We start from the raw sequence: 13,899 nt of genomic DNA on the forward strand, positions 1-13,899 counted from the left end.
ATCGACCACACATGTGAAATGTAAATTTACCTCTACTACATATATGAAATGTAAATGCGCCTCGGCCACACATATGAACTGTAAATGCGCCTCGGCCACACATGTTTAATGTAAATACGGAAGCTACTCCTTGTAAACGAACACATAATAGATCAAGCTTCAATACATATCGTGAAAAGCGCCTTTTGAACCCATTGTATTAACAATTAGCTTCATATCATTGTATCAACACTTCAGGATACATTGCAAGTTCACTTAGAAAAAGAGAATATCTAATATCTGAAATAAATCTCATCGGAAAGTAGACAGAAAAACTGTCGTCTGCATTTTCATTTAATTTTCGAAACAATCATCAGAAATTAATGAAACTGTGTTATCAGACGTTTTAATCAGAATGGCACGGTAATGGAATTACCGTTTGGCAATAATGAACTGTCGAAATGCCAGCTCTTGTAAACTGACCGGAGATCGTTACATGGACAAGAGCCTTATCAAATCTAGAATTGTCTCTCACACCGCCTCGAAACAGGCAAAAAGAGTTTTCTACAGGCAGTTTGGATGAAAGAGATACTGAAGTCAGTATGGGGATTCTGAATACCATGTAGGAATTTCCGGTCTTATTTAGAATAAGAGAAAAAAAGAAAATTGAGAAAAAAGTTTGCCACTTTAGATACTGTGATGGCTGTCAGCTTCTTTGAAGTAACTTCTAGAAACAAGTTTAAATTATATTTTAAATTTCTCCCAATGTTTCATGTCCCTTTTTAATAAAAAAAATGTCTTATACAGTTGCAGACGTTCAGTCAGTGACACAATGTATTTCATTAAAAAGACTTTGTAGTTTGATGCGTTATTCATTTGTTAACAAAATATTGTCATTTCCCCTCCCTCCCCGCACACATTAGAAATATATAACGGTGTTATTACTTTGATGTATGTGTCATTACTCTCTTTCTCCGACACGCTGTCGCAACTACTACATGGGTAAAAGTTGGCATGCCTTTCGTTAGAAGAAGGTATTCACCCATATCATCGGCATTAACTTGGATTCGTAGCCCAAGTATCCCAAGAATGCACTTTACAGTCATGAAAATTGGGGTAAAATGTGACAAATCTGTTGCAAGCGTGCATAAGATAGTTGAATGTAGACATAGTAAGTAAAATTTTAAATTATGAAAAGCAATTAAAAAAAGTAACTTTGGTTGTTTAAACATAACATTTAAGACGAAAGATAATACATAAGTGTTGATCTGATCATTTTGAAGAATGTTGTTTAAGAATTTATTAAACTTTTTATTTAATTTCCATGTATTCCCTCTTGCAGATAGTTCTACACATCAAGTCATTGATCAATATTTAATCCCCAATTATATCTGGATTATTGCGGGAAGAACTTATCTTGATGCGAAAAAGTTGTCAAATACATGAGTATTGTATGACATCAGAAAATGCTTTACAGTAAGTCTAATACAATAAATTCAGATCCAATATTTAAGCTGAAATTTAATGTTATTTCTACCATATCACACATCTTATATATAAAAAAAAACAACAAGAAAACAACTCTTTAGCATTTACCATGAAATTTGAAATTACAATGAAATGACTTATCACTAAGTTTTTAACCATACAGTTACTTCGTCCTTCCTATTAACTGGTGTCATACCGGTGTACAGGTTAATGCAGTGAAGGATTATTATTTGTGTCATTGATTGATCTCTAGTACTATGTCTGTAGAATGGAACTCATTTAGTTCATTGTCGAAGTCATCATCGTCACCACCACCACCATCATCATCATCATCATCATCACCACCACCATCAACAACAACTTCTTCTTCTTCATCGACTTCAAGACCGTCAAGAGTGTTATGCATCATCATCATAAGTATTATCATTATCACCGTCATCGCATTTATCATAACCATCTGTCTCATCATCATCATCATCATCATCATCATCATCATCATCAACATCATCATCAACAACAATAACAACAACATTATAATCCTCTTTGTTATCACCACCTAGAAGTATTTTTAATCGTCATCTCTTTGATCATCATAATCGTTTCAGTCATTATCAACACCATCATCATCATTCCGAAAATGAAAAGTACTGTCATTCATGAACAGGATCTCGTCAATTTCGACGACGATGACGATGACAATGATGATGGTTATGATAAAGAAAAGTAAAAGACGAAAATTAATGATGACGGTGATGACTTGATGATGACGAGGAGGAGGAGGAGGATGTGGATTGCTATGATGCTGTCGGCCGTTTTAATGATGGTCTGGTTCATCGTAATAATCAAACGATGATCACTAAAATGATAAGCTTTCCCCCATTTGATTTTCATTATTTTTTCATTTTTTTTTCTAAAGAATATCGTCTTCAGATAAAAAAAACAACAAATTGCGCATGCGTACATTTCTTCTGTTTGGTATGCACCCGGATATATGACATATTAAACCCATCACCAAACTGAAGTTGCAATATGTTTTACTCACTCCGGTCAGCTTAATGCTTGTTGTAAACTACCAAACTTAATTCCATATAAAATAAACAAAACAAAAATCATTTTGTCAACATCGCAGTTCTTGTCAACAAAATTAGCTCTCTCCCTGGCGCAACGATTGTCTGAAATCCAGGAATAAACAATAAAATTTTATTGCTGTCATCAAACATGGACCAAGTGTTGTAATTAACCAAATAATCTGGCGGAATATCAATGTAATCAGCTATGTTAGCGCATTGATGGATTAAGAAAACGTGTTGTATTATACTGTTCTTTCAGTCTAAGAAAGATTAAGTTGCGGATTAAGGACACAAATCCTCCAAACGGCTGCTGCAGAGAAACGAGCGTCATAAGAATATGTGGCTGGTAACCAGCTTGTACGGGATTTGTACGGCAAAACTGGAAACAGAGGAAAACAAGATTACACCGTCTAGTACATAATAGTTGATAGCCTGACAGAGCTGCGCAAGAAGTGAGACTGGTCTAGGGTTTTCACGAAGCATACTTAGGACCAGGGTTAAACCTAAGAGCAAGATGTTTTCAAATACTAGTTTTTATCTTAAATGGGTTTGTTTAAGTATTATAAGAGGTGCTAGGACTTGTGAACTTTCTGTTCAAATACTGAATTTGAGTTTATTAGTTTATTCGAGTCTCTTCCATTTACATTTACGTAAATATACATATAAAAAAACAGTAAAACTACATGTAAATGGCCGTTCATATAAATGAATTATAAGAGACTATACAAATATCATATCACATTTTAACTATACAACAATAGCACTGGCAGAGTATCTTAATACGTTGCAACGTCAAGCAACCCCCAATGACACCCGACCAAACAGTCCAGCGACTATCGATGAAAGCGCACAGCAACTGTTTTTGCTATGCCCTTCCATCAACAGAAGCATAACCCCATGGCAACACACCTCAAAACCCCGTCCCACGTTGCAACACTATAAGATCAGTGATCTTACATTATTAAAAGTCAGGCAAGCTGTGTTAATCCTACCATTGGTTTCCTGGTTAAAAACTGCCATAAAAAGTACAGTACATTAAAACACTGAGTTGAAAAAAAAAAGAAGACTATTGCCATATTAAGAAACGTCTTAAGACTTTTATCATTTTAGACCAGGCCTAAAATGAACTGATTAGCACAGCCTGAATGCACTCTTATAAAACAAATAATTAAGTAAGACAGTATTGCATTACTAATAACTACTAAATTATGTAAAATCTATACCATTATTTTAAAAGAAAAACTACTGTGTTTAAGATAAACTTCTGAAATATGTAAAATCTTAAGAAAAGGGAGTTAAAACCCGTATTAAAGATTGAACTTCGAATAAAACATTTGAAGCGCGCCTCAGATATTTTACATTTTATACAGAATCCTGAATAATTGATAAAGGCTCTAAATGGCCAATTTCTTTGCTCAATTGTATATGAGCCGTGCCATGAGAAAACCAGCATAGTGGGTTTGCGACCAGCATGGATCCAGACCAGCCTGCGCATCCGCGCAGTCTGGTCAGTCTCCATGCTGTTCTTTTTTAAAGCCTATTGGAATTGGAGAAACTGTTAGCGAACAGCATGGATCCTGACCAGACTGCGCGGATGCGCAGGCTGGTCTGGATCCATGCTGGTCGCAAAGCCATTATATTGGTTTTCTCATGGCACGGCTCATTTAGTTATTCTGACAACAATATGATATTACTTTTACACTTTTTATTACATACCATTTGACGACAAAAATGAGAGACAGCTGTCCGTTTTAGAAACATCTTTGTCTGCAAAGGCCGTACAACTAGAGGTTGCAATCAAACTGATATTTCTGCTTTAATCTTTTTCACCTATGATACGTTGTAAGCATCACACAGGACGCATCCATTCGCATATAAAACATCATAAAAGGCAATTTGCAAGAATAAAAGACATTTAAGAAAGTTTGGGTTTGAATAAGGACACTAGTGAGCAGAGAAATACAGAACTCATGTCGGTATTTATCACTGTTTAATCAGCACGTAAATCTCGGGCAGTGTACGAACGTCGGTCATCGGTAACTTCAAACACGGCCGCCTTCTGTTCGCCTACCTCTCTGATAAGCCACAGCCTTTCAGCAATTCGAGGATACTGAATAACTTATCGTAGACATGAATCTATGATTGGTGATAATTAGAACTAGCGATATTAATCTCTCAGTTTTAATTAGTGGAGTGGGATGCTAAGTCAATACATGGAACATCTAGTTGAGATAATTGGACGGTAATTTTGTATCATTTGACCGTATCTATCCGGAGCTTCTCGGCTATCTTGGTACACTTGTTGTTTTGAGTTATGAGCATGTTCTACGAGAAATTACGATAATCATACCCAGTGGAACATTTGTATGTTTACGCTGTTTTACAAGTGTTAAACAAGAAGTAAACACGCAGGCCAGATATGATATTTCAAATGTTACAAATATGAATTGTCTCAAACAAAGATATTGTCGGAATTGAAATGAATAGTTTTCTGTCCAGAATAGGTTTCTGTCAGCTAACAGACAGTGGAATACAGAAGCAGTTTTACCATATCATAGACTTAAAACTACGATTCATTCTATGGTGCAAAACATGAAAAATAGGTTTCTTAATAAATGCGTTTTTCAGTGATTCTTTAGTATTATTTTGTCAATTTGAGGTTACTTTTCTAAACAGAAAAAGAGACTTTGTGCTACACTATTATACAGTCAGTCTCATTCTGCAAGTTTCAGATATTGCGGATAAATCATAAAAGAAGTTTTACCACCAGTCGGTATTAATTTAACTATTGGAACAATGATATTTATTTGTTTCAGTGTAAGTTCAAATATGTATTTTCAAAGATGTAATCTATACTGCTGTTCCGAGGATCTAGGCGCAGACAGACTGGTGATAGAGTCTGCTTTAAGGGTTACGGTCATGACAAGGTGAAGTGTTCAATTGAATTTGATGAGTGGGATCGAGATAAGAGGCCACACATAACGTATACATGTGCATGTTTACAGTCAGTATGCACGTGAAATTTGATGTATGTACATATCTTATTTCGTAAGATTTCCTTATCATGTATCTGAGAAGGTAGAAAAAAAGAATTTAGGGGAAACTCTTCTACAAATTAGAGTGCAATTATCATCTAATCAATGAAATTTCGGTATTATGTGTTATTTCCAACTCTTAGCTAGTGTAAAAATGTCTTTGATGTTTAAGACTTTCTCATATGTTAATTAGATATTCAAAATATGTCAAATATTAGACAAAACAATTACAATGTAATGAAAATAGGACTTAACAAGAAAATAATGAATATTATGTGCGTTACAAAACATGTGGCAGCCACATTTTAAACAAAGGCATTATGGACCTTTACTTTATTTATTTATTTATTTATCTATTTACCTATGTGCCTGTTTTACAGAACAGAAACTTTATTTCGACTTAAGCATTTACGGCTCATCATCATAAATGATGACCACAATATACATTTACAGTTTCACAGACTATATATGGAAATTTATAATAAGAACATGTATAGGTAAAAAAAAACAGTTCCTGTACCATTTATTATAAAGTTATTCATTTAGTATAAGTAATATTTTCAAGCACCTTACTGATAGTGATATCAACCACAAGTTCATCAAACTGACGGTTTATGAATGAATACGGATTTTTATTTGATCACAATGGACAAGGAATTCACACGGCAAAAAGCCATACACAAAACCTTAGCTCATTTCCTTTGCAATGAGGAAGTCATCGAATGTATAATTTACAAAAATGAACAACAAGAATGAATGATCCTACACTGACTCACGGCTATGTCTCATAGATAACCTTTTTCTAATGAAAATGACCTTTAGAAAAAACACACAACACTGAAATTATGATATATGTTATACAATGTCCAAAGATGACTTCCGTTGTTGATCAAAGCCAAAAAAATAAAAAAGATAAACGATCGGCAAAACTGAATTTCCTTCACCCTTTAGCGAGCAAAATAGTCTTAAGAAATGTTATTTTCAAAGGCTTTATTGAAAACAGAAATTCTTCAATATTTTTCAAACGAATGAAGCAGTGAGTATTTGCTCTTTAACTAACAGCTAATGCATTAGGAAAAAATGCATTAAGAACAGTATATTTTCTTAATTAGGTTCGTTAAGAGAACGTGCAAAAAGCTATACAGATCAATTGTGGGGTCATTACTTGTTAATTGTCTTTGATATATTGTTCTACAATACCGTGGACAGGCAGTATATTACGCTAGCTGTCAACCAAATGATAGGAACATCTAAACACGATTATGACAATTGCTTAAAACAAATAAAAACATTTCTTTAATGAACGTTCAATACGAGAACCTGACAAATGGTTTCTTTACAGTAATTAATCAGAAATAGGAAAAAGATCTTTAGATATAACGTGTACATTATTTGTGACTTGACAGACAAACAGGTTCGGTAAATAAATTAATTGAACATTATATATTGCCTTCAGAGGGATAATAAATTCTACCGGGCAAAAAATTCTGTATTAATATATAAAGTCATGAATGAACAAATAAATGATCTATAGCATACAGGTTTCAAATACACACCAGTGCAAAAAATGTATCTTATATATACAAATATCACCTACTATGACACTGAAAAAGAAATCATCGACCAAACACGTTAAAATACTATTTAGTATCTATATGAAGTAAAAGAATGAGTTTGTTACTTATTTTCATCATTTTATATTATTTTTCTCACCACCTTTTTTTAGAAACTGTCACAAAAATCAGATTTTTGTGTCACTAAAGTAAAGGATGTTAGTAAAGCAGTTAATCGCCTTTAACCATGTACGAATTGCTAAAATATCTACAGTTAGTGCAAAATAATGTATGAAAACATACACATATAGTAACAACAACAACAACAACAACATAACATCAATGAATTGTTGAGAAATTTTAATGACGCAAGTGGCGACTCTTACATATAATATAGGAAAAGAAACATTTGAATTTGAAAAAGTCTGACATTTTTAATATCAGAAACAGTAATTTCAAGCTCTGATCTTCTTTTCAATTAGAGCTTTCCACATAACAGCGCATTTCATTTTGAATTTCAAAACCTCTGACCGATTTGTGAAAACCTTTGCACCTTTGCAATATTTTAGGTTTCAAACGTTTGCTAAATTCCAATTAACAGCATCAACGTTTTTATTGAAAACAGTCATATGTCAGTTTTTCTACAATATAAAAGGCTATTAATTTGCAATTACAAAATCAAAATCACATTTTTGTAAGTCTTCTCTTTATTTACACACTGCTCATGAATACATTTGATGTTTGGTTATTTAAATTCTGCTCAAATCAACATTTTCTAAAGGAAACATCTTGTAACATTCAGTTCAATGAAATTCAATTTGCCGGCGCAGCTGACCAATTGGGAGAATCTTGACCCCGCCAGGGTAATAATCCCCTTTTGGAGATATTAATCATGGGTCCACAGTGACATTATAATGTAACCACAATGGGCCAATATCTAAATTAGGGGCCCAAATCCTCGATTTCCTGCAGGCGCTGATCTTACATCAAACATTTTTAGGACCGCTCGATGACCAAGGGTCAGTAGGGGCTTTACAGAAAATAATCTGAGAATAAAAAACATGGTGTCTGTGAGTTTTCTATTAAAATAGGATTAGATATTGTGAAGTCTGTCACAAGCGTTTGATATTTATAAGGACAAAAATATATCCTTCAGATATTAAAAAAATGTTGAGAAACCATGAACCTAGTTCTTCGTTTGCCTATGAGAATTTTAAAAAATGAAGTAGTTATATCTACACCCGCCTGTGTGTGTTTGTGTGTGTGTGTGTGTGTGTGTGTGTGTGTTTTAAATTTCTGTTTTAAAACAATTGCCAGTTGATAAAGGACTATAAGACTACGACGATAAAGTCTTCTGACTTTTTTAAGGCAATATTTATTATTTTTCTTCAGTAACTTCCGATAGTCAACTTTTACTCTATAAAAAGGCCTTAAATCAGTTGATAAATCAATGTTAACCTTACTGTAACAGTTATATAAATTTGACTAATTATTACATAATGAAAATGTTAGGTTTGCCATCAGGTTGATCTTAAATCCATTTGATTAAAAGTCAGTTCGAATCTGTCAAATACCTGTAACTATATGTACGCTGGATATTTTTGTTCATAACATTTAGGGCGGTTGGACTATCCGGTGAGTCGATTTCATTGTGCCCCGCATTTCATTTCTAATAAGTTTCAGATATGCCGTATAAAACTGCTGTTATGAGCTGTCCAATAATCTAGCACTAAATTATCCTCAATTTCCAAATACAAATTAAAAATGGAAGGTGAATAACTTCTGACGTTTTCTGTGGTAAAAAATGTGCATTTATGCCGAATCTTATTATTCTGCTTTATATTGTATTTTGCCGTTGAACTAACTACCGACCTCTTAAATTCATCTTCTGCTTTTGTCCCGAAAAAATAACTGTTTCAGAACTGCGATTTTGTGGAGTTCGCCAACCCCAAAAACAAAAAAACTTTTTAAGTCTCTGCCCACTCGTTCACCTAGAAGAAGTCATCTCGACCAGGAATAATAAACCGACACGACCTAAATTAATGTTCAAGTGTTATAAATTTTCCTTAAGTAAATAAAATATCTCGTATTTGTTTTGTCAACGTTAAAATAAATATCACATTTTTATCTTATTTAGAGGACAAACTTGTGGGCATTCTTAGATTCTAATTTGGGGAAACGGATTGCACATGCAGTTAGGCTGGATCTCAGCATAATCCAAGTCATAAGCCGCCGCATCAGTTTATTATACATGTAATGGCATTTTACCGTGTAGGTAGGACATAACACGTAATTAGAATTTAAGCATTTCCAAGAATTTTCTGTAACATTTTAGTATAGACCGCGGAATATTTTTACATATAATGTGTAGGTGATAAAATCTCTGTTCTTTTTATGTATTGTAGTAATAAACAAAGAAATATCCTCGTAATAATAAAATAAAATTGTAGAACATAGAAAATGCATGTTTTAAGTTCTCAGTTGTCTCACCCGCAATCACGTTGTCTTTTCCCGTTACGGGCGCACATAAAATGCATATGAAATATTACCTTTGATACTTTCGGGAGCGATTATCTTTTATTAAGGTAACATTCCTATAATATTCTCTTTCAAAAGATCAGGTCATAACCCCCATTTTCTCCCGCCTTTTGATCATAAAATTTACATTAACTTTATTTGCGCTGCTATTGTAATGCACATTTGGATACCTCTTTGCGGTCATCGAGTGAAGAGTTAAGCCCCTTGAACAAGATCCAGCGAGACGTCCAAGTATTACACGTGTGCAAACAAATTAAGCCGCAGAAAAATGTATGTTAACATGGTAAAGGGTTTTGTATGAGAGCCGTCTGAAGTCGGTTACAAGTTCATTCAGCCGTTAACAGTCCAATAAAGGAGTTGTAACATTTCATGTAACATCCTGCTAGATCTATATAAGATATTCAAGGAAATATAACATTTGTTAGAGGAGAAACAAATTATAGAATGAGAACATACAGTAAAATGAACTTAGTTGTGAGAAAAGGCTGGCATTCTGGTATTTAAGCGACATATTATATTAGTTAAGAAAATGAGAATGACAACTGAAAATATATAAATGTATTTGTACTTTATATAATTCTATACAATGTCATACATTCAAAGATAGAATTTGTTTTACAAAATTCAAATACTTAAACCATAGACAATGTAATGCACATTTACGATTTAATACCACACATATCAGCATTTTATTTATTTATTTATTTATTTATTTATTTTTATGTAAAGAAAGACAGATTGAATGTCAATATAAACAAAACATTTCAAAAGAACTCGATCCAGTGATCAGTGCATAATTCAAACAACATATTTTGATAAATCACAGGCGCAAAAACAAATGCATCGAGACTTTATCAACAAAACATTCTCTGAGAATATAGTTAACTGTATTTTCACACAAATTAGCTTATTTCTTCCAATTCAATTATAGTTTCGCTTTCTTTATCATTAACTGTCATCCAAACTCTGTCTTGAAATCTCTTTTTCACAATTTGAGGCTTTAATCGTGTTTCTTTGACATTCATTATCGCTGCCACAATATTATAAGGCTTAAAGCGACTGAGACGGCTGATCTGTCTTGCCGGTTTAATCAATCATCAGCCGTCAGATGGCGTGAGGGAGAAAGTTTGTTGTCTTATTTGCCGGATATTGTATTACCGGTGTTGGTGCAAGATTTTCACCCCGGTGACACCTGTACTTTATTCCTGTTGACAACTTAAACATGGGGGTTACATATTGGTTTACAAGGATAGCTTGTTCAAACATGGCCGCTAAGGTAGATTTACAGAATGATGTAAAATGTGTCTTTGATTGACAACATATAATAAGGTATTTATTTCCTCTCGCTTTATAATGTCCAGGAGAAAATATAATCCTTATCAACATACAGTAATGTTTTTTTTTATTCTTGAAAGAATCGAAACGCATACAGTACATGCCTTATTGCGAGTGTGACACTCTTATGTTTATTCTTGTCAATACTGTTAATAAAACCACGAACTTACGTCCCCGTACCGCTTTGGGCTCGAAACCTCGTTCAGTGTGTAGAACTCTTTCACATGAGGAAGCCGTCCATCTCGCATGCAGAACGTTTGTGGTTCTATCAAGATGCCCTCCGTGCCTAAAATAATGCTTGGAGAGGGACCTAAGGTCTTCATCCAGCAAGGGAAGTTGGAAAGTGGCCATATGTCCTAAATTGTTTAAGCATGACGTTGAATCCAACAAAAAAATCGAACTTAAGGTGGAATAGCACTTAAACAGTGCTCCAGCTAGGATTAAAAAAGGGCAGGGTGCTGGCACTGAAAAGGGCACTTCTGGGGTGGTGGTCGGTCCTGGACCGTGTTCCCCCGGAAAAAAATATAACTGGTCCATGCATACAGTGCATTTTAACATACTTTAGGCATGGAATCTGGCATAATTTAGGCATGTTTTTTGGCACACTTTAGGTATGGTCATTTAATAGGCTATGTCTGTCATCTCTAATGCACCTATTTATTAACTAAAAATTCTGCTGTTTGTATTTTACTTGGCATTGATTTTCAACTTGTAACATTTCTTTGTAATTACATACTGAATAACAATATCTATGTGTTTAGGCCTATTTTACTTGTTACAATTTCAGTACACATCTTCTCCTTGTAGGCTACTTGATATTTATAAATTTATACCTGAAACATATTATATACAGCAAATAAAGTTTAAACTTCCACTTAAATAAATGAAATCAGGCAAAGTTTTTAACTTACAACAGTCTAAAAGCAAGTTTAGCTCTTGTAATAGACATATTCCGGGTATCCACAATTTTATATCCGGATATGGTTACACTTTTTTCTAAAAGTCGTCGAATGTCCAGTTTAAACAATATTTTTGAAAAAATATTATGATGCATAGACAGTTTAACAGCATTTCACAGTATCTGACATTAAAGTGTACCCTGTCATTACATCTTAGTAAACTAATTTCAAAGAAATCTTCATGAAAAAACGGCAATTTCACAAAGCAGACGACAACTTACTTTCGATTTCAAAAACTTGTAAAACGATAAAATCAAAATATTTTCCTATTTAAACTTGATTGTGATCGATTTTTATTAATTACATATAAATGTCTGTTGTCTGGACTTAAGTTTCAGTTGTGTATAAAGGGGTATTTACGACTATATTACCGAAAACGAAAGTACACTTTGACAGGTGGCGCGAAATGATAATGATTTCAGACTGATTTGCAAACTGTTTTAACACGAAGGTTCAATGATTTTAATGCTAGTGGAGCAGTCTAAAATATCATGGTCTGCCTCGGGCACGATTACAGCAGGTAATTGTTTAATTGTTTGCTAATTATGTCAATGCCCCCTGGCGTGTATCACTCGATAAAAAGGGGGCAATAAAACAGTGTATTATAATCACTGAGGCAAAAAAGGGAAGTTTGGCTAAAAAAAGAAATGAATGGTTGTAAAACGGGCAGGGTGCCTGGCGGGGCAACAGGGCGGAACGAATTTCGGAACGGGCGATGCGCCCTGCTGTAAATAGCTAGCTGGAACACTTGAAAAAAAATTACAAAGTCTTTGTAATTTTTTTTCAACCCGCATATGATTTTGATATCATATTAAAGTAGAAATTGCCCCTGGCATGAATGTGTAACTGTTTTCTTGGTTATAAGTGAAACTTTTTAGTTGTGACGTCGCAAACATTACCATGCACGTCTGTTTTGGCGCTACTTTAAAAGGCGATAAAAATCGGTTTATTTTCTCTCATTTGTTTGTTTTTTAACTTACAGCAATGAAACTTACATCTTCATGTGCGGTTTGTAAAGGTCTACAATGCTAGATAGTTTTATCACTTTTAATTTAAAAAAGATGGAAAAAATGAAGAAAAACGACATTTTCAAATTTTCATTTTTTTAAAACAATTACGCATTCGTCTTAACAAAGAGCTATAAATATTTTATACTTCTTTGGTCTTAATAACGGAGAAACGGCTCGAAATTTTTTTGCTATTTTTTTATAATTTGAAGATAAACTTATGTTTAACAGAATATCAAAAAAAATCAAAACCTTTTACCACCCAGTATTTTTTATAATTAATGGTTTGTTAATGTACCCGTCATTAAAAAGTGACGTTAAAATATATAACGCATCAAATCTATTCAATTAAACGTTGCGTCAATGGAATAATATGGATAAACATGCACAATAGGTTATTCGCTGTTGGTTTGTTATTTGCATATGACAGAAATACCAAAGTATCTATCTCTAAATAATTTTCTATAGAAACAGAACATCTTTACTGAAATAATCGTTATGTAAGTGGAATTAACAAATGAATAAATATGAAAAAATGTCTTCCATAAAACAACTGTTGTTTTTAGAACAATTTAGCAATGTCTACTGCTATTTATAAAATGAAAAGAACACAAAATGTATCTGCTGAACTTATTTTCATAGCAACTGGCAAAAGGATATGAGCCGTGCCATGGGAAAACCAACATAGTGGGTTTGCGACCAGCATGGATCCAGACCAGCCTGCGCATCCGCGCAGTCTGGTCAGGCTCCATGCTGTTCGCTTTTAAAGCCTATTGGAATTGGAGAAACTGTTAGCGAACAGCATGGATCCTGACCAGACTGCGCGGATGCGCAGGCTGGTCTGGATCCATGCTGGTCGCAAACCCACTATGTTGGTTTTCCCGTGGCATGGCTCATATTATTGCATTTGCGTTGTGTGATGCGACATCCAGTAC

General features: G+C 34.0%; 1 protein-coding gene across 1 annotated transcript in view; it reads left to right on the plus strand.

The window, feature by feature from the left end:
- Positions 1–2,104: 2,104 nt before the first annotated feature.
- Positions 2,105–13,899, plus strand: part of LOC123549421 (lipopolysaccharide-induced tumor necrosis factor-alpha factor homolog) — a 42,883-nt gene continuing 31,088 nt past the window's right edge. Inside the window, exon 1 of the mRNA XM_053546706.1 lies at positions 2,105–2,190. Within this exon, the coding sequence (XP_053402681.1) occupies positions 2,105–2,190 (86 nt within the window). The remainder of the gene's footprint in view (positions 2,191–13,899) is intronic.

This window comes from Mercenaria mercenaria, chromosome 6 (assembly GCF_021730395.1).
Source record: "Mercenaria mercenaria strain notata chromosome 6, MADL_Memer_1, whole genome shotgun sequence".
NCBI classification, from domain to species: domain Eukaryota; kingdom Metazoa; phylum Mollusca; class Bivalvia; order Venerida; family Veneridae; genus Mercenaria; species Mercenaria mercenaria.